The sequence below is a fragment of the Pan troglodytes genome, chromosome 19 (genome assembly GCF_028858775.2).
Source record: "Pan troglodytes isolate AG18354 chromosome 19, NHGRI_mPanTro3-v2.0_pri, whole genome shotgun sequence".
Lineage (NCBI taxonomy): Eukaryota > Metazoa > Chordata > Mammalia > Primates > Hominidae > Pan > Pan troglodytes.
The window spans coordinates 89,003,987-89,026,250 of NC_072417.2; the positions used below are offsets into that span (position 1 = coordinate 89,003,987).

Consider the following 22,264-nt stretch of genomic DNA (forward strand, 5'->3'; position numbering starts at 1 on the left):
AACATTGACACAGGGCTGGAGACAGCTCTGGCCCAAACTGAGACAGTGGGGAAATGGGCAAGGAGTAGGTGGGGAGGCAGGGGCTAGTCCATGATTTTTTATTTTTTTTTTTTGAGACAGAGTCTCACTCTGTCAGTCACCCAGGCTAGAGTGCAGTGACATAATCTCAGCTCACTGCAACCTCTGCCTCATGGGTTCAAGCAGTTCTCCTGCCTCAGTCTCCCGAGTAGCTGGGATTACAGGCATATGCCACCAAGCCCCCATTTTTTTTTTTTTTTTTTGAGATGGAGTCTCGCTGTCTCAGGTCTACCCTGTTGCCCAGGGTAGAGTGCAGTGGCGTGATCTCTGCTCACTGGAACGTCCGCCTCCCAGGTTCACGTGATTCTCCTGCCTCAGCCTCCTGAGTAGCGGGGATTTTAGGTGCACACCACCACACCCAGCTAATTTTTGTATTTTTAGTAGAGTTGGGGTTTCACCATGTTCGTCAGGCTGGTCTCGAACTCCTGACCTCGGATCCACCCGCCTTGGCCTCCCTAAATGCTGGGATTACAGGTGTGAGCCACTGTGCCCGGCCTCCTTTAGTGATTTTAAACCATAATCTCTTTCCATGACCTGCCACTGCATCCCTGCCCCGCACTCAAGGAGGCACAGCCCTCCGAGGATGCCTGTTTCCCAGGCAGGCAAATTGAGCACGTCCGCCCAGGCAAGGACTTGAGCAACGCTGTCCTTGCACTCATCCCCCAGACACATGGGTCCTGCACTCTCAAATGTGAATGAATGGGACACCACATGGCACGGGGAAACAGAATTCGTTTATTGGGATCACTGGGTGGAGGTGGAGGAAGAACTGAGTGGCTGCTGTCCTGGTCTGGGGATGGATCAGGCACCAAGGTTAGGGGAGGGAGCCCATCACCATGTTAGTAAAATAATAAAACAGTGGTTGGACAGAGGGAAGACCCACTGCCTGGGATGAGGCTGCTGTGAGGCAAGAGGTGTACGTATCCTACCTGGCCCAACACACGCACTTCCCCACTGGCTGCTTGGCCCGTGTCAGCGAAGGGAGCGCGGGACGGTGGGGGAGGCGGAGCGGTAGCAGCGGTACCCCTCCAGTGCCGCTGGCAGGAGCAGCAGGCCGCTCAGGGGGTCTTTGCGGCAGCAGCCCATGGCCTCCTTGTAGCTCAGCCGTTCCTTGGAGATGGGGTCTGTCAAATCCTTCTCGTAGCTGGACTCGTCCTGCAGGAGCTGGGCCAGCTCTTCACTGATCATCCCGGAGAGGAGGGCCTGCTGGATGGGGATGCGGCCTGTCCTCTTGGGGTCGATGAGCCCCCCGGTCAGGTGCTGCACCTGCAGGTGTGGGAGCACGCTCTCCCGGGGCATCCAGCCCTTCTGGACGGCCTCGCCCACCGACAGCCTCTTCTTGGTGACGGGGTCCTCGATGCCGGTGAAGGCCTTCTGGGCGTTGAGCAGCCTCTGTGTGGAGGTGTTCTCAATCAGGCCCCTCTCCATTGCCTTGTGCACAGAGTAGCGCTCACGGCTGAGCAGGTCCACGATGCCCCCTGTGGCCGCCTGGGCCTCCAGTAGCTTCTGCCCAGTGATGGGGTCCAGCATGTTCTTGGCTACAGCCGTCTTGATGCTGCACTTGTTGTCTGTGGTTGTGTCATAGATCCCGGCGATAGGGAAGCTGTCATCACCGAGCCCGAGAGAGAAGCTGGGAGAGAAGAAACTGGTGCTCTGCGGGGCCGGGGAGGCGAGCGGGGACTTGGAGATGATAGAGCCGATGGAGAGTGAGGAGCTTGGCTTGGTCTCCCCAGCTACAAGCAGCGCAAACTCGGAGATGGGCAGGTGGCCGTCCTTGTACAGATGGTACTCCTCCTTAGAGATGCGCCGGCAGCGGAGGGCGGCCTCGATGGAGTACTGCTTCCCGCTCTTGCGGTCCAGGAGCACAGACTCCTCCCCACAGGGCCCCGAGGTGGTGACCTCCTCCCAGTCACACTCAAGCTCCTGCAGCTGCAAGTACTGGCCCCTGTCGATGATGCCCCTCTTGTAGGCCTCGTATGGGGACATGTCCTTCCCCGTCTCGGGTTCCAGGATGGAGATCTTGGTGGAAAGGTTGGTCTCTCGCGTCTGGGTCTCCTGGCTGAGCTCCTCCCGGCTCACCTTGGCATGGAGGTCCCGGAGCGTCCGCTCCTTCTCGTAGATCTGGTCCTTCTCGCGGAGGATGGCCGCCTCCAGCCGTGAGAGCTCCTGGCCCCGCTGGGCCGCCTTCTGTCGCTCGCTCTCCGTCTTCTGGCTGAGCAGCTTCGACTCCTCCTGCAGCTGCAGTGTCTGCTGCTGCTTCTGCCTCTCCAGAGCCCGCAGCTCCTGCTGCAGCCGCCCACGCTCCTGGTCGGCCTGGTCCCGGGCCCTCTGCAGCTCGGACTCCTCCCGGGACCAGGTTCTCCCCAGCGTCTCGGCCCGGTCAATGCGCTCCCGCAGGCGCCGTGCCGCCTCCTCCCGGGCCTGCCGGGCCGTGCGCTCCCTGTTGAGCATCTCCCACACGCGGGCCCGCTCATCTTCCAGGACGCGGTCCTTTTGCACCCGGATCACTTCCTTGTAGATGGTCTTCTCCTGCGATTTGGCTTTCTGGAGGACGTCAATCTGGACCTGCAGGTTCTTGCACTCCCGATTCAGCTCGGTTACCTGGGTCTTCTCCTGGTCCAGGTCCCGCCGCAGGGCTTCCGTGGACTTCTCCAGGTCCGGGTCCTTCTCCAGCTTGACCACTTCCTCCATGATGATCTTCTCCTGCACCGTGGGAGGCCGCTTCTCGAGCTCCTGGATCCTCAAGGTCAGCTGCCGCAGCTCCCTCTCCACGGCCAGCTTCTTGCTGCGGTCCTCCTGGAAGCTGAGCAGGCCCTCCTGCTCCTCCACGCCGGCCCGCAGCTGCTGCACCTCAAGCTCTAGCTGGCGCCGCCGGCCCACCTCCTCATCCAGGCTCCCGCTCAGCCGGCTGTGCTCCTCGCGCAGCTTCGGGTCCTTCTGGGTGACCACCACCTCCTGCACCACCACCTTCTCCTCGGGCTTCCTCCTCTCCAGCAGCAGGCGCTTGCTCTGCAGCTCGTACACCGCGTCCTCCGCGGCCCGCCTCTTCTGGGCCGCCTCCCGCACCTCCTGGCGGAGCCGCTCTGCTTCTTTCTCCAGCACCGTGTCCTTCTCGTGGCGCACCACCTCCTTGCTCACCGTCTTGGTCTCCACCTTGGCCCGCTCGCGCCTCCACTCGTCGCGCTCACCCTGCAGGCGGATGAGCTGCTCCTGGGAGCGCCCGTGGCTGTTGACGAGCTCGTTGAGCTGAGCCTTCAGGCGGTCGATCTCACGCAGCACCTCGGGGCTTCTCTCATGCCTCACCACCTCCTGGGTCACCTCCTTGTACTCCACCGTGGGCTTCTGGGCCCGCAGGACCTCCAGGTCGGGCAGCAGCTTCTCCACCTCCTTCTCCACACCGCTCCTCTTGCCCGCCATCTCCTGCAGCTTGGCCTTGAGCCGAGTGATCTCCTGCTCTGTCTCCGGATCCACCCGGAAGATCTCGTGGACGCGCTCCTGGAGCTGCACTTTGGGCCTCTGCTTCTCCACCACGCTGTACTTGCTGTGCAGGTCGCTCAGCTCCCTGGCCAGCGTCGCGTTCTTGGTCCTCTCCTCCTCGAGGAGGCTCCTCAGCCTGGAGGACTCCTGGAGGAGCCCTGGGTCCTGCTCCACCTTCTTCACCTCCTTCACGATGACCTTGGGCTCCACCAAGCTGATAGCCCGCTCCAGGTCTTGGATGCGAGCCTGTAGCTTGGCCACAGCCTCCTCCGCCTGCTTCCTCCGCGCAGCATCCTCCTCCATCTGCAGCCTCAGAGCCTGGGCTGCCTTGACCATTTCCAGATTCTTCTCCACCTTGACCACCTCTTTCACCACGACCTTCTCCTTCACGTCCACCTCCCTCTTCTCAAGGGCCAGTAGCTCCTTCTTCAGCCCTTCCAGCCGGGCCGAGATGACGGCATCCTCCCCGCGGAGCTGCTGGATCTGGATCCTGAGCTGGGCCGCCTGGCTGTCCAGGCCGGGGTCCCTCTCCACCTGGGTGACCTCCTTGGTCAGCAGATGAGGCTGCATGGTCTTCCTCTTGCTTTCCAGCTGCACGACCTTCTGGGCTGCCACTTCCAGGTCTGCCTGCAGGCCAGCCCGCCGCTTGTCCTCCTCCTCCACCTGGGCCTTCACCCTGGACAGGCTGCCCTCCAGCTGGGGGTCCCGGTAGAACTCTACCACTTCCTTCTCCTCCAGCCTCTCCAAGGGCCGCTGGGTCCTCAGCTGCAGCAGTTGGCTCCTCTGCGCCTCCAGCTCATGCTGCACCCGGGCCACCCGCTTCCTCTCCTCTTCCAGCTGGGCCTTCAGGGCCTCTGACTCTCTCCCAGCTTGGGCAGAGCTCTCGGAGCCCTGCTTTGCATCATGGGTCCTTCGGATGTCCTCACTGAGCTCCTTCTGCAGAGAGGAAGAAGGGTAGAGCACGGGGTGGGCGGTGGAGATAGGAGCTCCATGTTTTTCCTGAGATGAAAGACCCCTCCCTGTTTCCTGAGACTCCCCAGTGGGTCCTCAGAGGTGGAGCTGAAGACCTAAGATGCTTGGATATAGGATTTTGAGAAGACCCAGTCAATGCAATGATTTTAGGACCCAAGGCAGTGTGCAGGCCTGGTTTGCATTAGAAAGCGCAAATAAGGGCCAGGTGCGATGGCTGATGCCTTTAATCCCAACACTTTGGGAGGCCAAGGTGGGCGGATCACCTGAGGTCAGGAGTTCGAGACCAGCCTGATCAACATAGTGAAACCCCATCTCTACTAAAAATCCAAAAAATTAGCTGGGCGTGGTGACGCATGCCTGTAATCCCAGTTACTCAGGAGGCCGAGGCAGGAGAATCGCTTGAACCAGGGAGGCGGAGGTTGCAGTGAGCTGAGATTGTGCCACTGCACTCCAGCCTTGGTGATAGAGCGAGACTCCGTCTCAAAAAAAAAAAAAAAAAAAAAAAAGTGCAAACAGGACAGGTTCTCCCTGTCCCTCCAGAACCTCTCCCTTTTCCCCTTCCATCCAGGGACCCTGACTGTGGCCGAGGGTAACAGAAAAGCTGGCAAGTCACCAGGAGTCCTGGAGAAGTTCTGGCTTGAGGGTGTGTAGGCCGAAGGTGGAGAGCCAGGTGGCTGAGGGTGAAGCTCTAGGGGATTTTCTCTGCTCTCTGGGGTTAGAGGTCTTGTCCCACTGGAGGATGCCCAGTGGCCATGAATGCCATCTCCAGGGCCTAACCCTGGGATGGACACCAGCCTGTAAGAGCTGCTGGAGAGAAAACTGGGTGGCCAGAATCCGCTCCCCTCTCCAGCAGCCAGAGCTGCCCAGGGGCTGCAGGCAGGAGGGAGAGGAGAAAGGGAGACTACCAGGGTGACAGCCTGGCATTTTGGGAATGGAGTGGGCATTCCTGGTTATTCCTGGCTATTGTGGGAAAGCTGTAGGTGTTGTCTGTGTACCTTCTCCAGCATTTTTCTAGCAAACTCCAGCTGCTGGAGCAGCTGCTGCTGTGCTGCTGCAACCTCAGTATAGGCCTTTGCAAGGTTCTTCTCCTGGAGAGGGCAGAGGGAGAGGGGAAGGGCAGAGTCAGCTCCTGCCTTGGAGCCTACAGAGCTGGTGTCAAGGTCCACTGAGCCCCGCCAGGTCCCATCTCACCTGGGCTTGGATGCTGTCCTGCAGGGGAGCCACTCGGGGTCTCTTGGGGGCTGACACTGCCAGGGTGGGCTCCAAAGAGCAGCGGTAGGTGTCTGCCTGGAGCTCATAGTCCTGAGCAGGGAGGAAAGGACAGCAGGCTGGCAGCCAGTGGGGGAGGCTGGGTGTGGGGGATAGGGCTGGAAGAGGGACAAGGGTGATGCATGGAGAGGGGCAAGCTGAAGGCAAGCTGCTTACCTGGAGCGCTGCCTGCAGGGCCTGGGAGAGGCGGGATGCTGTGGCCCTGTCCCGCTCTCGGCTCTGGATCTCCTGCATCAGCCTCTGCCAGGGAAGAACCCAGAGTCAGGAGGCCAGGAAATGCCAATCACCCAGACTCTCCTCTAGCCAGGGCCTCCAGGGCCACAGTCAGGCAGAGCTGCCTCCCAGGGACAAGAAAGGGCAGGGAGGGAGACCTGGGCCAAACTCCCTCCTTTCCCTGACATCATTCTCTCTGCTTTTCCTCCTTCCTCTCCGAGGCACCTTGGCAGAATCCCTTTCTTTCCTTTTTTTTTTTTTTTTTTGAGACCGAGTCTCGCTCTGTCACCCAGGTTGGAGTGCGTGATCTCGGCTCACAGAAGCCTCCTGGGTTCAAGCGATTTTCATGCCTCAGCTTCCTGAGTAGTTGGGATGACAGGTGCCTGCCACCATGCCAGGCTAATTTTTATATTTTTAGTAGAGATGGGGTTTCGCCATGTTGGCCAGGCTGGTCTCGAACTCCTGACCTCAGGTGATCCGCCAGCCTCGGCCTCCCAAAGTGCTGGGATTACAGGAATGAGCCACCTTTCTTTGGCCTTGTGCCCCTCAGAGTTCCGTTCTAGCACAGGAGTATCTGTGAGCATCACCTGGGGCCTGTGGGAGGCAGGCAGGCATGCGGGGCCCACCTGCACATCAGATCCAGCAGGTCCGGGTGGCCCTGAGAATTCATATTTCTTTTTCTCTTTTTTTTTTTTTTTTGAGACGGAGTCTCGCTCTGTCGCCCAGGCTGGAGTGCAGTGGCACTATCTGGGCTCACTGCAAGCTCCGCCTCCTGGATTCACACCATTCTCCTGCCTCAGCCTCTCAAGTAGCTGGGACTACAGGCACCCACCACCGTGCCCGGCTAATTTTTTGTATTTTTAGTAGAGACGGGGTTTCACCGTGTTAGCCAGGATGGTCTCGATCTCCTGACCTCGTGATCTGCCCGCCTCGGCCTCCCAAAGTGCTGGGATTACAGGCGTGAGCCACCGCGCCCAGCCTGAGAATTCATATTTCTGACAAGTCCCCAGGTGATGCTGCTACAGCTCATCCAGAACCACGGCTCCAATTGGAAAGTTCTCAACACGGGATGCCCACTTTTATTCACCTGGGAACTTAATATACTGATACTCTGACCACAATAATCCAACTTATTTGGTCTGGGGAGGGGTCCTGGCCTGGGGATGTTTTAAAAGCTCTCTGGGAGATTCTAGTTTGCAGCCAGGGCTGAGAATCTCTGTCCCAGGCCCCCTTCCCAATTTCACCTCCCTACTCTCTCCCCAGATATTCTCATTTTCCGGCAGTCCCAGACCCATCTTTGCTCTCACGAGCTCCTAGGGGAACCCCCAGCCCCAGTTCCCTCCCATATGCCTACGTCCACCTCCCCACTGCCCTTGGCTGTCCTGGCCACCTCATTTCAGCATGACCCAGCCGGCCCCATTCCTCTCCCCAAATATGCTCTGTTCCCTGTGTTCCCGCCTCAAGTGGAGGTGCCCCCTCTTCCCAGTTGTCCCCAACAGAACCCTGGGCATCACCGGGCCCCGTCCATCTCACTCACTGTCCCCTTCAAGCAGTCACCAAGTCCACCTAATTCTGCCATCTCCATCTCAGATCTGCCCATCTCGCCCTGTGCCATGGTCCCTTCCCCGGCCAGGCCACCACTCTCTCTCCGCTGGATTTCCACCCTGGCTCCTCGTGGGCCTCCGTGTCTTCATTCCCACCCTCTTAGTCATTCTCTACTCGGCAGCCAGAGCCAGCTTCTAAACACTGGCCTGGAAGCATCCCCTCCCCAGCAGCTTCTGGGGGCTGCAGGAGAGAGTGCAGCCTGGATCCCATGCCGGAAGGGCCTGTGTGGTCTGCCCATCTGGTCGCCCTCACCCCTGAGTCCCCCTCCTTTCCCCTGACTGCCATGCCCTCTGCATGGGACATTTCATCCCTCCCGCTGCTACACTTGCTTCCTCCCACACCACCGATCCTGACCCGCAGGGGTGTCCAGCCTGGGGGCACCCACAGCACTCCGGCTTCTCCCACCAATGCTTGTCGGCATCACAGACCTCCCCCACCAGACTGGGAGCTGCCAGGGTGCAGGGTTGTACCCCAGTGAACACACTGCCTGGTACATGGCAGGGGCTTGATGAGTATGAGGAAGTGGCCGGAACCCTCAGGGCTCTGTGGCCTGAGCTTGTAAATCCCACTGCCCCAGTCGAGCCAGACAGAGATGGGCTGGCCCCGTCTGTGGGCAAAGAGGAGCATTTCAGCTGGAGGCCAGGGAAGGGGCCCAAGGCCTCCGTGGCCTGGGCTTTGAAGCCCCTTAGAGCGCTTCTGAGCTTTGGCCACTAGGGGGCCACATGGGCACAGGCAGCTGTCCCTGCCCCAGACTCACCTTCTGCGCCTGCAACTTGTAGGCGATCTGGCTGGGGCCGTCGCTGGGCCGCACATGGCTGCGGGGCAGGTGCTCCAGCCAGGAGCTCAGGTTATCCTTGCAGTTCTTGAACTGCTGGTAGGTGAGGGCGGCATCCTGCACCACCTTCTCCCTGCAGGAGGACGAGGCCCAGAACAGAGATAAGACCTGCCCTCTGGGGACAGGGGCAGGTGCACAGGGAGGCTGATGGGAGCCTCCTCCTGGGGGCAGGTCAGGAGGCCCGAGTGGCCTGCTGTGCAGATCCCCACTCCCTGACCCTGGGAATTCAGAGATGGGACAGTCTCTACCAGGCACCACCCTGGGAGGTAAGTGCTGTTGTTATCCCATTTTAGAGATGAGGAAACAGCTTCAGAGACGTGAAGTCACTAGCCCAGGATCACACAGCTTGTAGACAGCAATGCCTGGCTCTGCACCAGCCCACACCCTGTGCCCCGAGGACCCAGTCGCTCACCGCAGGTCCAGCTGGTCCCCTACGGCGTGGTAGCGGTCGGTGAGGGCTCGCACCTGGCGCTGCTGGCGAGGCAGGTCTTGGCAGAACTCCTGGAAGTTGTTCTGCAGCGCAGCGCATGCGTGCTCCGAGGCCTTCAGCGCGCGGTGTAGCCGCAGCACGCAGGTCTGCTGTTCCAGCAGCTCCCTCCGCTGGCGCTGCAGGAGGAGGGGACGCAGCCGTGCACCCTCGTGGCTGGGGAGACGCCGTGTCCACCCACCCGCCCCTGAATGCTGGGTTCCCCTGCCACCAGGAGGCCCCGGCTGGTCCCTTACCTGCAGCTCGCTGACCCTCTCCTGCAGAGCCCCCGGTTCAGCAGGGATGGGGGCCTCCTGCACCAGGGTGGCCTCGAAGCCTCGGATGACCCTGTCCGCATCCTGGATCTGCCGCTCCAGACCCAGGGCAGCCTTGGCTCTGCCGCAGAGGAGGCAAGGCTCAGACACTCCCTGGGCCACACTCTGCTGCCCTGCGTGGCTGCCCTGTCCCCAGAGCACTCACTTCTCCCCGTAGAGGCTGCACAGAACCTGCACGTCACTGAACTTGTTCTTCACGCTGTTGAGGGCTACGGGCAGCTGCAGGGCAGCGGGGCCCACGGGCCGCGTGGACAGAAACGCCTCGCACTCCTTCTGGGCTGTCTCCTTCTCCGTTCCCAGGCTCTGCAGGCGCTGGGCTGTGCCCTAAAGAGGGGCGGGGTCAGGGATCTCTGGGCAGGTGGGTTCCGCCAGACTCTTCTACCAGGATACCCTAACTCTGCGCCCATGGAGGCAGTAGAGTGTGGTGGGTACATGCTTGGGCTCAGGCCAGAGAACTGCGTTCAGTCCTGGCGCCACTCGTTCCTCTGTGGATGACCTGGGGCAGAGCAAACTGTCTGACCCTCAGTCTCCTCATCTACAAAATGACTGATAGGAGGGGCCAGGCGCAGTGGCTCACACCTGTAATCCTAGCACTTTGGGAGGCCAAGGCGGGTGGGTTGCTTGAGGTCAGGAGATCGAGACCAGCCTGGCCAACATGGCGAAACCCTGTCTCTACTAAAAATACAAAAATTAGCCGGCCGTAGCAGCGCGCACCTGTAATCCCAGCTACCCAGGAGGCTGAGGCAGGAGAATTGCTTGAACCCCAGGAGGTGGCGGTTGCAGCAAGCTGAGATCACGCCGCTGCACTCCAGCCTGGCAGACAAGAGCAAGACTCCATCTCAAAAAAATAAAATAAATAAAAAAGAATGATTGATGGGAGGATGACACAAGAGCCTGTGTCCTGAGCTCAGCAGTGAGCGCCAGGCACAGTTACCTACAGTCATCTTCATGTCACTGTCCTGCTCACAAGACCATCAGGTCCCCCGGCCCTGTCGCTCCAGCCAAAGCCCTGGCTCTGCCCACTAGGGACTGTTGCCCTCATTCTTTCATCAGTTATTCACTCATCTGCCTGGTCCATCACCGAGCAGTGCTGACTCTGCACCAGGCACCACCCACCACCCAGTCTAACTGGGCTTCTCCTGGACCCCAACACCGCTGATGTGGCAGATGCTATGACTTCAAAACCTAAGGACCCAGCTTCTTGGGAGGTGAAGACAGGGGGATTGTTTGAGACCAGGAGGTTGAGGCTACAGTGAGCCTTGATCATGCCACTGGCCCTCCAGCCTGGGCAACAAAGCAAGACCCCGTCTCAAAATAATAATAATATGGCCAAGTGCAGTAGCTCATGCCTGTAATCCTAGCACTTTGGGAGGCCAACGCAGGAGGATTGCTTGAGCTCAGGAGTTTGAGACCAGCCTGGGCAACATGGCAAAACCCCATCTCTCCCAAAAAAATTAGCTGGGCTCAGTGTTGCACCTGTGGTCCCAACTACTCGGGAGGCTGAGGTGGGAGGATCACTCAAGCCTGGGAGGTGGAGGTTGCAGTGAGCTGAGATTATACCATTGCACACCACTGCACTCCAGCCTGGGTGACAAAGTGAGACCCCATCTCATAAAACAAAAAACAGACCAGGTGCAGTGGCTCACGCCTGTAATTCCAGCACTCTGGGAGGCCGAGATGGGTGGATCAGTTAAGGTCAGGAGTTCGACATCAGCCTGGCCAACATGGTGAAACCCCGTCTCTACTAAAAATACAAAAATTAGTTGGGCATGGTGGTGTGTGCCTGTAATCCCAGCTACTCCGGAGGTTGAGGCAGGAGAATTGCTTGAACCTGGGAGGCAGAAGTTGCAGTGAGCCGAGATCGTGCCACTGCACTCCAGCCTGGGTGATGCAGAGAGACTTTGTCTCAAGAAAAGAAAAGAAACTGGTTTGGAAGGATAACCCAGACTGCGGCCTGGTGTGGGTTTCACTCTGAGCACTTTTGGGAGTGTTGAGTCCACGTGGTAGAGAGCTTGCTGTTCTTGGGTAAGGAGTTTACACAATGCTGCAACCTCCCCAGGTAGGCTCCCCCTTGCAGCCAGGGGACATCTCTTCCTAAGATTCTCCAGGCTTCCTTGCTATTTCAGGAACTTCACCAGAATACCTCCTGGGGTGTTGACATTGGGCCCTACTGGAACCTTCCTGAGTGATCGGGCGAGCTGGGCATTATTACATCTGCTTCAGGGATGAGGAAACCAAGGCCCAGAGAGTTATGTAGTCCAAGATCCCGGAGCTGGTCAGTGGAGAAGCCAGGAGGGGAACCAGCTTGTCTGAGCCCAGGTCTGTCCACACCCTTCTCCACCTCCGTCCCAGCCACTGCTCCTGCACTTGCCTCACCTCCCTCAAGTGTGAGCACCAGGGCCGGGCCGCTTCTCATCCCAGCCGCCCCTTCCCGCTGCTCACCCACCTCGTGGCTGTGGATGCGGCCCTCCAGGTCCTCCAGGGGTGTGGTGCGGCTCAGCGGGGCCCGCGCCCAGGCCAGCACCTGCCTCTCTATCTGTCCCAGGTCTCCATCCAGCCGGGTCATCTGTGTCAGGAGTTTCTGGGCCTGTGGGTTGGCTGGGTCCGAGCCAGATGGAGCTGGGGGCAGAGGTGCTGGTGAGGGCCCAGGGCCTATCTCCAGACTGCCAGATAGGTGCCCCCACCAGGTGCCCACAGAGGGTCCTGTCGGGGTAGGGTGGAGGGGATGGGCAGGGCCACCCCAGAGATGAAATCCCCAGAGTGATGGTCCCTAACCCAAGGCGACCCCTGCCCATCACAGACCAGTCGGAAGTCGGAATCTACTCCTTCTAGCCCCACAGCCACCTCTCCCCGGGCCACCCTGGGTACCCTGCTGCCTGGGCCGAAGAGACTCCACAGCACTGGCCTTCAGGCGGCTCTGGACTGTGGCCAATTTCTGCTTCAGGGCCTGCAGCTCTGAGGCCAGCCTAGAACGAAGAGGAGATTGAAGAAAGAGGTCCCCACTCTGCCTCTCTCCCTCCCCAGCCCCAGTAGACGCAGCTTCAAGTGAAGGCCAGCCTTTTAGCAGGGGTCTGTTGGGCCATGGGCTTGGACAATGCAGGGCCGGCCTGCTCTGCCCACAGCCTGCCCCTGAGTATCCCTACACAGACCTACCGGGAGGCCCTGGCCACAGCATCAGGGTCTGGTGCTGGGATGCAGAAGCAGGCGGCGGGAGCACGCTTGGTCTCCCCACCAGGGCCCTGCACGACCCAGGTGTGCGGGTCAGTGTTATCTACCAGCTTATACCGCTCACCCCGCAGCAGCTGCACCTGGGGGCACAGAAAGGGAGCAGCTCCTGAGGGCTCAGGGGCAGGGGGCCAAGGCCAGGGCAGAGTAGGGGCTGGGGTCAGAGACAAATGGGGACAGCAGCTGGAACAGGGACAAGAGTAGGGTGGGAGGTGCTGGGGTAGAAAAGAGGCAGGACAGGACTTGGAGAGAGGAGGGTCTGGGTCAAGGGAAGGAGTAGGGCAAAAGTGGGTGCAGGAGACATCTGGGGATGGAGCAGGGATGGGCTTGGGCAGGGGCAGGGGATGGGTTGGGTGGGGCTGGATGGTGGCAGGGGTGAGGTGGGGGAGTTCGCACTTCTCCTGAGTCCCAGTCGCAGATGCTGTCCACGTGCAGGGGCTGCTGAGGTGGGTTTCTTCGCTGTGGCAGAGGGGGCACATCCTGGCTTCGCCGCTGCAGGTCCCCAGTGGCCCTCTCGGTGATGGCCAGCCGTTTTTCCTCTGCCTGCCGGGGGCCCAGGCAGTGGGAGACTCAGGCCAGGCTGCATTGGAGGCTGGCCACACCATACCTGTCCTTCAAAAGGCCTAGAGGCTGGCCTTCATGAAGGCAGGGGTCTCTAAGTCAGCAAAGTAAAAGGAGCCCCTCTCTGGGGGACCTAGGATCCTGGGATCTGCTAGTTGCAGGGAGGGGGATGGTACAGCATCACCCAGGCCACCGAGCAGAAGCTAGACAGGTCTCAGAGCTCTCCCAGGCTGCCCTTGTCCCACTGCAAATGAGGAAACTGACGTCCAGAAGTGGGAGGAGCTTGCTGGTACCTGGCCAGCCTCCTGCTAGAGTAAACCCCCCCGCCAGCACCCAGGCCAGGGCTTGGGATAGGACTAGGTACCAAGGCAGAAGGGGTGAGGCCCAGAAAGATGTACAGGACCAATTCCCAGAAGTGGGGTGCAGACGGCCTGGTGGGGTTGTCTCACCTCCAGCTGTTGCAGCAGCTCTGTGGGGGCGCCAGGGGGGCCCCCAGGTGCAGGGCTGTACTTGGCATCCAAGTTGGAGTTGAGCTTCGCCAGGGTCTGGCTGACTGAGTCGGCCTCTTCCTGGAACTGAGTTCACTGGGTGGTCAAGGGCAGAGCCTGGTGCAACCTGCTGCCCACTGACCCTACAAACCAGCTGAACCTAAGCCAGCTAAAACTAAGCCAGCTAAACACAAAGCAGCTAAACCTAAACCAGCTAAACACAAACCAGCTAAACACAAACCAGATAAATGTGAAACAGCTAAACTAAACCAGTAACCGCTAAGCCAGCTAAACCTAAACCAACTAAACACAAATCAGCTAAACCTAAACCAGAAAAACCTAAGCCAGGTAAACCTAAACCAGCTAAACTTAAACCAGCTAAATCTAAACCAGCTAAACACAAACCACCTAAACCGAAACCAGCTAAACCTAAACCAGCCAAACACAAACCAGATAAACCTAAACCAGCTAAACCTAAACTAGCTAAACACAAACCAGATAAACTTAAACCAGATAAACCTAAACCAGCTAAACCTAAACCAGCTAAGCACAAACCAGTTAAACTTAAACCAGATAAACCTAAACCAGCTAAACTTAAACCAGCTAAACCTAAACTGTCACTCTCCCCTACTCTGGTCGGTCTTTCTTTTTCCTACCCAGGCGGCAGGACCTTTTATCACTGGTGTGCTCTTGCAAATGGGGTCTTATTCGTGCACTGAACTTAATTTTTTTAAGTGGGTCATAAAACACTTGGTCTTCGTCCTTCCTGCACAAATGAAGGGCACCGTCACCTGCCTCCCTCCAGCACCTGAAGTCTTTCTTGCTGGGACAGAGGGTATTGGAGCTGCACTTGTCCCAGCCCCGGAGAAGAAGCTGTGCTTTAAAGAAGCATTCCAGGTGCTTTTACGGAATTTTTGTCAATGTGTGTGATCACAGTCTTGTGGTTCTATAGGAAAATGTATGAAACATTATCTGCCCCCAAATCCCAGTTGCATATTATATCAGGGTTTCTCAACCGTTTTTTTTTTTTTATTATTCTCCTAAAGAGCCTTTTAAAAAAATATTTTATTTAATTTTCCCCCCACCTCATCCCCATAAAATTTTATTTATTTATTTATTTTGATAGAGATGTATCTATTTGTATAGAGACAGGGTCTCGCTATGTTGCCCAGGCTGGTCTGGAACTACTGGGGTCAAGCAATTCTCCTGGCTCAGCCTCCCAAAGTGCTGGAATTACGGATGTGGGCCACCACACCTGGCCCCCCCGAAATTTTAATACCACAGATATGCTGTATACAGCTTAGGTGCTGTAAGTGGATCTGGACTTCATGCATAAAAGGAGTTAAGATATTTTTCTGCCAGTAAGAACCAATTTTCACCCCCCTGGGAACCGCTTCACCCTGTTGAGAATGTGCCCATGCCTTTCTTTCCCTCTGGGACCGAGTGGCAACCACACAGCTCTATTTTATTTTATTTTTGAGGTGGAGTCTCTCTCTGTCACCCAGGCTGGAGTGCAGTGGATCAATCTCGGCCCACTGCAACCTCCGCCTCCTGGGTTCAAGCGATTCTCCTGCCTCAGCCTCCTGAGTAGCTGGGATTACAGGCGCGTGCCACCACATCTGGCTAATTTTGGTATTTTTAGTAGAGACAGGGTTTCACCATGTTGACCAGGCTGATCTCGAACTCCTGACCTCAAGTGATCCACCAGCCTCGGCCTCCCAAAGTGCTGGGATTACAGGTGTGAGCCACGGCGCCCTGCCAGCTCTGTCTAGTTGAGAGGTGCAGTGCCTCTCCTGTGGGCAGGGGTGCTGTGGGACCTCCCGCCCCTGCCGCCCCTGCCGCCCCTGCCGCCCCTGCCGCCCCTGCCGCCTGCCCGAGGGCTCACCCGGCGGTAGTCCTCCACGTGCTGCAGCTGGGTCTCCTGGCAGATACACAGGTTCAGGAAGTTCTGCCACTCCATCTTCAGGGCCTCCTGGTGGGCCTGGGTACGGCAGCATGGAGCCCTCGGACCACGCCCCCCCCCACTTCCGCCCCACCTCCCCCCCCCTTCCCCGCCCACCACGTCCCTTCTCACTCTCGCCCTGCCCCAGCGCACCTGGATGGGCCCCACCGCGGGGTGCCGCAGCTCCACCATGCGCTCGCCGTCGTCCTCCAGCTGGTTCACGCTCTGCTCCTGGCTCAGCAGCTCGTGCTGCTTGAAGTGCTGGGGGCGAGTCGGGTGGGGAGCGGCGGTGAGGACCAGGATGGCCCTGGCCGCCCCCACCTGGCCCCAACCTCTGCCAGCCGACCTCGTACTCCCGCCGCACGCCCGCAGGGTCGGCCATGAGGTCGCTCCAGTCCTGCTGCAGGATGCGGCGCTGCTGCTCAGCCAGGGCGCTCAGCTGCCGCGTGCAGCCCTGGAGGTGCGTGTACAGGCTGCCCAGGCTCTGCCCGCGCCACGACGCCGCCTTCTGTGCTCAGGACCCGCCGCCAGCAGCAGGGTGGGGAGACAGAAAGTGGGGGGCAAAAGGCGCCATTGGGCCGCGCTCAGGAACACTGGCCCCGGGCAGGGTCCGGGCGGCCACCCAGGCCCACCCGCAGCCTCCCTGCCCGACCCTCCCTCCTGCTCACCAGTAGGTCTCGGTATTGGCTCCGGATGGTGGATGCATCCTGCCTCGACCAAGGGGAGAAACAAGCCCGTGAGAGGTGGGGTGCAGGGAGACGGCCCCCTAAGATCTGGGCCAGCCATACCCCACCCACCCCTATCCCCAGGGCCCAGCCGATCTAGCTCCGGCTCTGACTGGAGAAACGGGCTGGGGCTGGCCCCGGATGTGACATCCTCCCGGCTCACCTACCGGCCCCACGAGGCTCCGCAGCTGCTGCCCATAGGCGTCGATCTCCTTCTGCAGGATGTTGTGCTCGGCGATCTGTTGCTCCAGCTCCGCCATGCCCGGCCCGTACTGGCCTGCGCAGACCTGCTTCTGCAGGAGAGCCGGCGGCTCAGTCCCCAAAGAACCGCGGTGGGGAGCCAGAGAACCCCACACGCCTCCCACCCGGAGAAGTGGACTTGGTCATTTGGGCAGAGCGTGGACGAGCCTGGGAGCAGCCTGGGTGCATGCCCTGCAGCTCCCCCAGGGGCGAGGCCATTCTGCAGTGGCCCCTGAGTCCCACTGGTTCCCAGACGCTGGGCTCAGCCTCTTAAGAAGTCTCCAGCTCCATCCTGCCTTGTCTGTGACCCAGCCTCAGTGCTTCCTGCCTGGACACCTCCAGCCAAGCTCTAGGGCCCTCAGAATGCCCTGCTCCAGCCGGGCCCTTCCCCACTGTCCCTCTATTGTCATGATGACACCCCTTCTGTGTGGCATCAAAGCACAACTCCTCAACCAGGGATCAGAATGTCCCATGACCTGGCTCTGCCCACCTGCCCAGAAATCCCCACTTCCCGTCGAAGCCCAGGCTTCCTCCTGGCAGGAACCTTTGCTCCTTCTTTCTGGAATTGTCCTCTCCTCACTACTTCACCCTGGCCCAACTGAGCCCTCTCACCCCTCTGAGGTCTCTTCATGTACCTCCTCCTGCAGGAAGTCTTCCCTGACTGCACTGTCTGCTCTGCTGTCTCTCTGCCCAGACCCCTGAGCCACCCCTACACCCTGACTATTCAAGCCTACAGTCAGGCCCTGGATTAAATGCAGTTCCGTATCGCCCTCTGATCACACTGGGGTGTGACTTTGAGCTCCTGACCTGTTTCTGCTCCAGCACGCGTGCCCAGTCGACCCTGGGTCCCACGTCGGGGGGCAGCACCATCTTCTCGTACAGGGCACGGTACTCCGCACACTCCTGGGTCACCCGCTCGTGCAGCTGCTTGATGCTGTCAAGAAGGTGGCCGGCAGGTCAGGGCTGGGCCTGGGTCTTCCCCAGGGACCCCCAGCCCTGCCGCAGCCCCACTCACTCCTTCTCAATCTCCTCAGCCTGCGGGTGCTTGAGCCGCCGGGCCTTGTCCACGTCCAGGAAGAGGTCCTTGAGCAGCACCTCGGCCTCCTTCAGGCTGCGGCCCGTCTCCTGCTGGTGCTGCAGGGCCTGGCTCTGCTCACTGTTCAGCCGGTCCTGTGGGCAGGGGATGGGCAGACTGGCCAGGGCCCAGAGCCCCCACACCCCTGCTGCCCATCACTGTGGGCCTGAGCCCCAACTTTGGGACCCCAGCTATGCTGGCCAACCTCGAGGCCCACGCCAGGCACAGGGTCAGGCCCAGGGCGTCCGTGGGGCAGGTGACAAGGACACAGGGGAGCCCAGCAAAGAAGGAAGCTGAGCCCTCTCTCCCACCGTGTGTTAGGGGATGGGCGGTGCAGGACAAAGGTCATCTGTCCCATCTTCACCATCACCAAGGGGCACTCAGGGAGTGCCAGGCCTGATGATGGGCCTCCCATGCCACCCAGCCCGTCCACGCCCTGCCAACTGCTGCCGGGGCCTCACCTGCTGCAGCCTCTTCTGCGTCTCCAGGATGTCCCGCTCCACCTGGTCGGCGTTGGCTTGCATGCGGGAGATGAGAAGGGCCAGCTCCTGGGTGGCAGCCCTGGTGTGTGGAGGGGACAGCGGGTAGCTCGGTGGAAGAGGCCCCTCTGTGTCCCATCCAGGTGGCATCCCCTGCCCTCCCTCCACCCCATCCTGCCCCCACAGCCTAGCTCACTGCCCTGACTTTGGGGTCTCTCTCTGCAGAAGGCTCTGTGAGCTAGTCCTGGTTGGGGGTGTTAGCACTGCCCCGCCACATGACGGGTCAAAAGATGAGGGTCTCAGGTCTGTGTGGTGCTGGGGGGGCAGGCGGCCTCGGTGTCCCAGCCTTAGCCAGCTGTGCTGGCAGTGAGTTCCTGACCCCACCCAGCTACCTGCCACTTCCCTCCCCGAGCCAGTGAATCACCGGCTCAGCCACTAGCACCTGAGCCAGCCTGGCTGGGCCCTGGGAGGGGTAGTTGGGCTGGCTGGGGCAGGGAGGCAGCAGCATGTCCCCCACCCCCACCTCCTCGGACTCCAGCCCTGTGTTCCCCTATACCTCCTCCACCCCAGGGAGCCTTGCCAGAGTGCTGGCTTCAGTAGCCATCTAGAGGAGCCTCACACTGTCGGAGCTGGGGAGGGGGGGCAGGCGCAAGAGACTGCTGGGCACCCTAACGTTCTCCAGAGTTGAGGGTTCAAAGCCCAGATTGGGCTCTGACTTGCTCTGAGTCACATGGTCAGGGGCGGAGGGGAAACCTTGCTTCCACCCCAGGGCTTTTTCTGTGCATTCGCCCTGCAGCCTCCATAGAGCACCTGCTGTGTGCATGCACTCACTCTGCGGAGGTCACGAGGTCAAGCAGACCTAAAAGATGGCAGATTGGTCCAAGCCTTATGAGCACAGTGCCTTATGGGGGATCATTATCCTGGGGCAGGAGAAGCCTTGAACTGGGTCAAAGGATGGGCCCCCCCAGGCAAAGGGACAGTGCTGGTGAAGGCACAGCAGTCTGGAAGAACTCTGTGGCCAAGACAGCCTGGTTTCATCTTTCTCCATCAGAAAGATGATGGACTTGACCTTGGGCAAGTTACTCAACCTCTCTGTGCCTGAGGTTCCTCACTTGTAAAGTGGGATTTTAATAAAAATATCTATGCCTGAGGGCTATTGTGAGCATTAATTGAATTTATCCGTCTGAAACGTCCAGTGCAGGCCTGGTGCAGGGTCGGCACCCAGCACGTGTTAGTTTTTATCCCACTAGAGGGCTAGTGCCTTGAAGGCAGGGGCCTGTTGGTTCTGTCTACAGTGACATCTCCAGTGCCTAGAACAGTCCTGGCATACAGTAAGTGCTCAGTAAGTTCATGTCAAACGAGTGGATCGCACGTGAGGGGAGAGCCAACAGGGCCCTGAGGACGGAGCTGCCCCAGGCCAGGAGCGCACTGCTGGGGAGCCTGCCTGGACAGTGGGAGCTGCAGGTGCTGGGCCCTGGGCGCCCCTCCTCAGGTCCCACCTCCTGGGATGGCTGCTCCCACCGGGAGCTGCACACTCCACCCTGGGTGGGGCTCAGGTGCCCCAGGGAGGACAGGTCACTCAGCGAGAGTGTTAGTTGAGAGTCTTAACCACTGTCTTTCCCGTCCGCCCAGACGCCCAGCCTCGGTGTCTGTTGGTGCCTTGATCCCTATCGGGGTAATGGGCACCCCCACTCCCACACCAGCCTTTCATCCCTGAGCTCATCCCGACACCCTGGACCCAGGCGGGCTGCCGCCTCCTCTGCAGACGAGCTGAAGCCAGTGAGTGGGAAGAACACCGCCCAATCCATCCACAGAGAGCTGAGGCTGGGCCCCAGAGAGCCGTGTGGTCCAAGGGAGGCCCAGTGCCCCCTGCACCACACCCACTGGAAAAGGAAGCCCCAGCTCTATTTTGTTTTAACAGACAGGATCTTGCTCTGTCACCCAGGCTAGAGGGCAGTGGAGTGATCACGGCTCACTGCAGCCTCGACTTCCCGGGCTCAAGTGATCCTCTCACCTCAGCCTCCCAAGTAGCTCTGACTACAGGCATGCGCCACTACATCCAGATAATTTTTGTATATTTTTTGTAGAGACGGGATTTCATCATGTTGCCCAGGCTGGTCTCGAACTCCCGGGCTCAAGTGATCTACCCGCCTTGGCCTCCCAAAGTTGTAGGATTGCAGGCGTGAGGTATTGCGCCAGGATTTTTTTTTTTTAAGACAGAGTCTCAGTCTGTCACCCAGGCGGGAGCGCAGGGGTGTGATCATGGCTCACTGCAGCCTCAAACTCCTGGGCTCAAGCAATAGGCACGAGCCACCATGCCTGGCTATTTTTTATTTTTATTTTTTTACAGAAACAAGATCTCCCTATGTTGCCCAGGCTGGGCTCGAGCTCCTGGGCTCAAGGAATCCTCCCGCATTGGCCTCCTGAAGTTCGGGGATTATAGGTGTGAGCCACGGCGCCCGGCCATGAACCCCTAACTCTTCAATACAACAAGGCCCTGGGTGAGAACTCTGGGGAGGGCTGTGGCTTGGGCAGGAGGCAGCACAGCCCCTGCATCCCCACCCCAGGGATCCCACCCCGCCCCCTCAGTCCTCATGCCCTGTACCCAGGCTCCAGGGGTCATCCCAGCCAAGTAGAGCCTTGGGGCAGAGCTGCAGTCAGGCAGCCAGGCTCTCCTGTCTCCCAGCCTCTGGCAGAGGAGGGCCTCAGTGCAGGCTCCTGTCCAGCACTTCTCCCGCGAAGCGGCCTCAATCCGTGGCCCTCAGGCCCCCTTAGAGGATGTAGGGAGCCCCAGGTCATCCCCTGCCTCCTGCCAGGGCTGAAGTTCGGCCTGGGCCTGCGGCTCCCAAGGCAGGGAGAGAGTCCATCCCTGGGCCCTTTGGCCTCAGGACACCAAATGCCAGCACGGGGCTGGTCCTGGGTTCTGGGCCGCCGCCACCGCCAGGTGGCTCAAGGACCTGGGCCTGGCACCACCCCCACCCCAGTTCCCCGGCTCCCCATCCCCCAGTCCCACTTACCGGCTGTGCTTGCTGGGGGAGCCTTTGGGGGACCCCTTGGCGGGGGAGCCCTTGGGGGACCCCTTCCCCTGGGAGCCTTTGCTCAGCCCCTTGAACATGGTCGTAAAGGCAAGTGCTGGCTCAGGCTGGGCTTGGCTGGCGAAAGACGGCAGGAGGGCAGGTGGGAGGCAGCGGGCGTCCTCACTGGCTGGTCAGCTAAGTCTGGCGAGGTGGGGCGGCTGGGCACTGGGGAAGGGAGTTTCTGGGAGGCCCCTCCTTGCAGGTGAGGCAGCGGGCGGGCGGCCGGGTCCCAGGCCTGACGCGCATGCACCCACAACGGCCACACTCATGCCTCCTCCTGCACAACCAGTCTGGGAGGAAAGGGCACAGCCCTGAGGGCGGGGCCGAGCCTGCCCGACTCCCACAGAAGGTTTGGACTTGTTACACCCACATGCCCAGGGGAGCGCAGCGGCGATCACACCCAGATAGGGAAGGAGTTGGGCCAGGACAGACAGGGCTGGAGACAGACGTGCACATGCAGGCGCAGGCTCAGCGGAGAGGCCCCAGCCCCGGAGCTCAGGATTAATAAACACCTCCAGCCAGCTCAGAGGACCTGCTGCCAGGCAGGCCCCCACCCACAGCTCTCAATCCCCCAGGAGAGGAAGGGGTGTCCTGCCAGCCCAGGGCCTGACTCTCTGTTCTCCACTGACATGATGGGGCAGTCAGGGAACGTTCACTCCAGACAACTGGCACAAGGTCCATTTTTTTTTTTAAGAGACAAAGTCTGGGTCTGTCACCCAGGCTGGAGTGCAATGGCATGATCTCGGCTCACTGCAACCTCTGCCTCCCGGGTTCAAGCGATTCTCCTGCCTCAGCCTCCTGAGTAGCTGGGATTACAGGTGCCCGTCACCACGCCCAGAAAATTTTTGTATTTTTAGCAGAGAAGGGGCTTCACCATGTTGGCCAGGCTGGTCTCGAACTCCTGACCTCAAGTGATCCACCCGCCTCGGCCTCCCAAAATGCTGGGATCACAGGCATGAGCCACCACGCCTGGCCCCATTTTATAAAGTGTGCACAGTGCAGCAGCACCAGGGCTGGCTTCAGGCGCCACTAAGCCTGGGCTCTGGCTGAGGCCCGGGAGCCTGATGCACTTGGCTTTTCCTACCTGCCTGTTCCCCCACCCAGAAATGGCCCCTGGTGGCTTTTATGAAGTCAGATTGAGTGGCAGACAGTGATGCCAGCTTATTGGTCTTTTCCTCACACTGGGTACCAGGGCTGCTGCC

The 22,264-nt window shown here is 59.8% G+C and overlaps 1 protein-coding gene across 2 annotated transcripts; it reads right to left on the reverse strand.

Moving 5' to 3' along the window:
* Positions 1-792: 792 nt before the first annotated feature.
* EVPL (envoplakin) lies at positions 793-21,208 on the reverse strand. Of its 2 annotated transcripts, none has more exons than XM_016930917.4 (22): positions 21,003-21,208; positions 17,968-18,067; positions 17,447-17,601; positions 17,239-17,365; positions 16,359-16,484; positions 16,135-16,173; positions 15,813-15,974; positions 15,620-15,727; positions 15,410-15,505; positions 13,486-13,611; positions 12,872-13,018; positions 12,404-12,558; positions 12,119-12,216; positions 11,697-11,869; positions 9,396-9,574; positions 9,173-9,311; positions 8,862-9,055; positions 8,372-8,522; positions 5,953-6,036; positions 5,719-5,829; positions 5,523-5,615; positions 793-4,491 (listed from the first exon to the last, which is right to left on the reverse strand). In XM_016930917.4, exons 1-22 carry the CDS (start codon positions 21,098-21,100, stop codon positions 1,051-1,053), a joined length of 6,102 nt encoding a protein of 2,033 aa, XP_016786406.3. In that variant the 5' UTR covers positions 21,101-21,208; the 3' UTR covers positions 793-1,050. The 2 variants fall into 2 exon arrangements, with proteins under 2 accessions (XP_016786406.3, XP_003315788.4); XM_003315740.5 differs by having other exon boundaries at positions 799-4,491; positions 12,053-12,216; positions 21,003-21,201.
* Between the last annotated feature and the right edge of the window lie 1,056 nt (positions 21,209-22,264).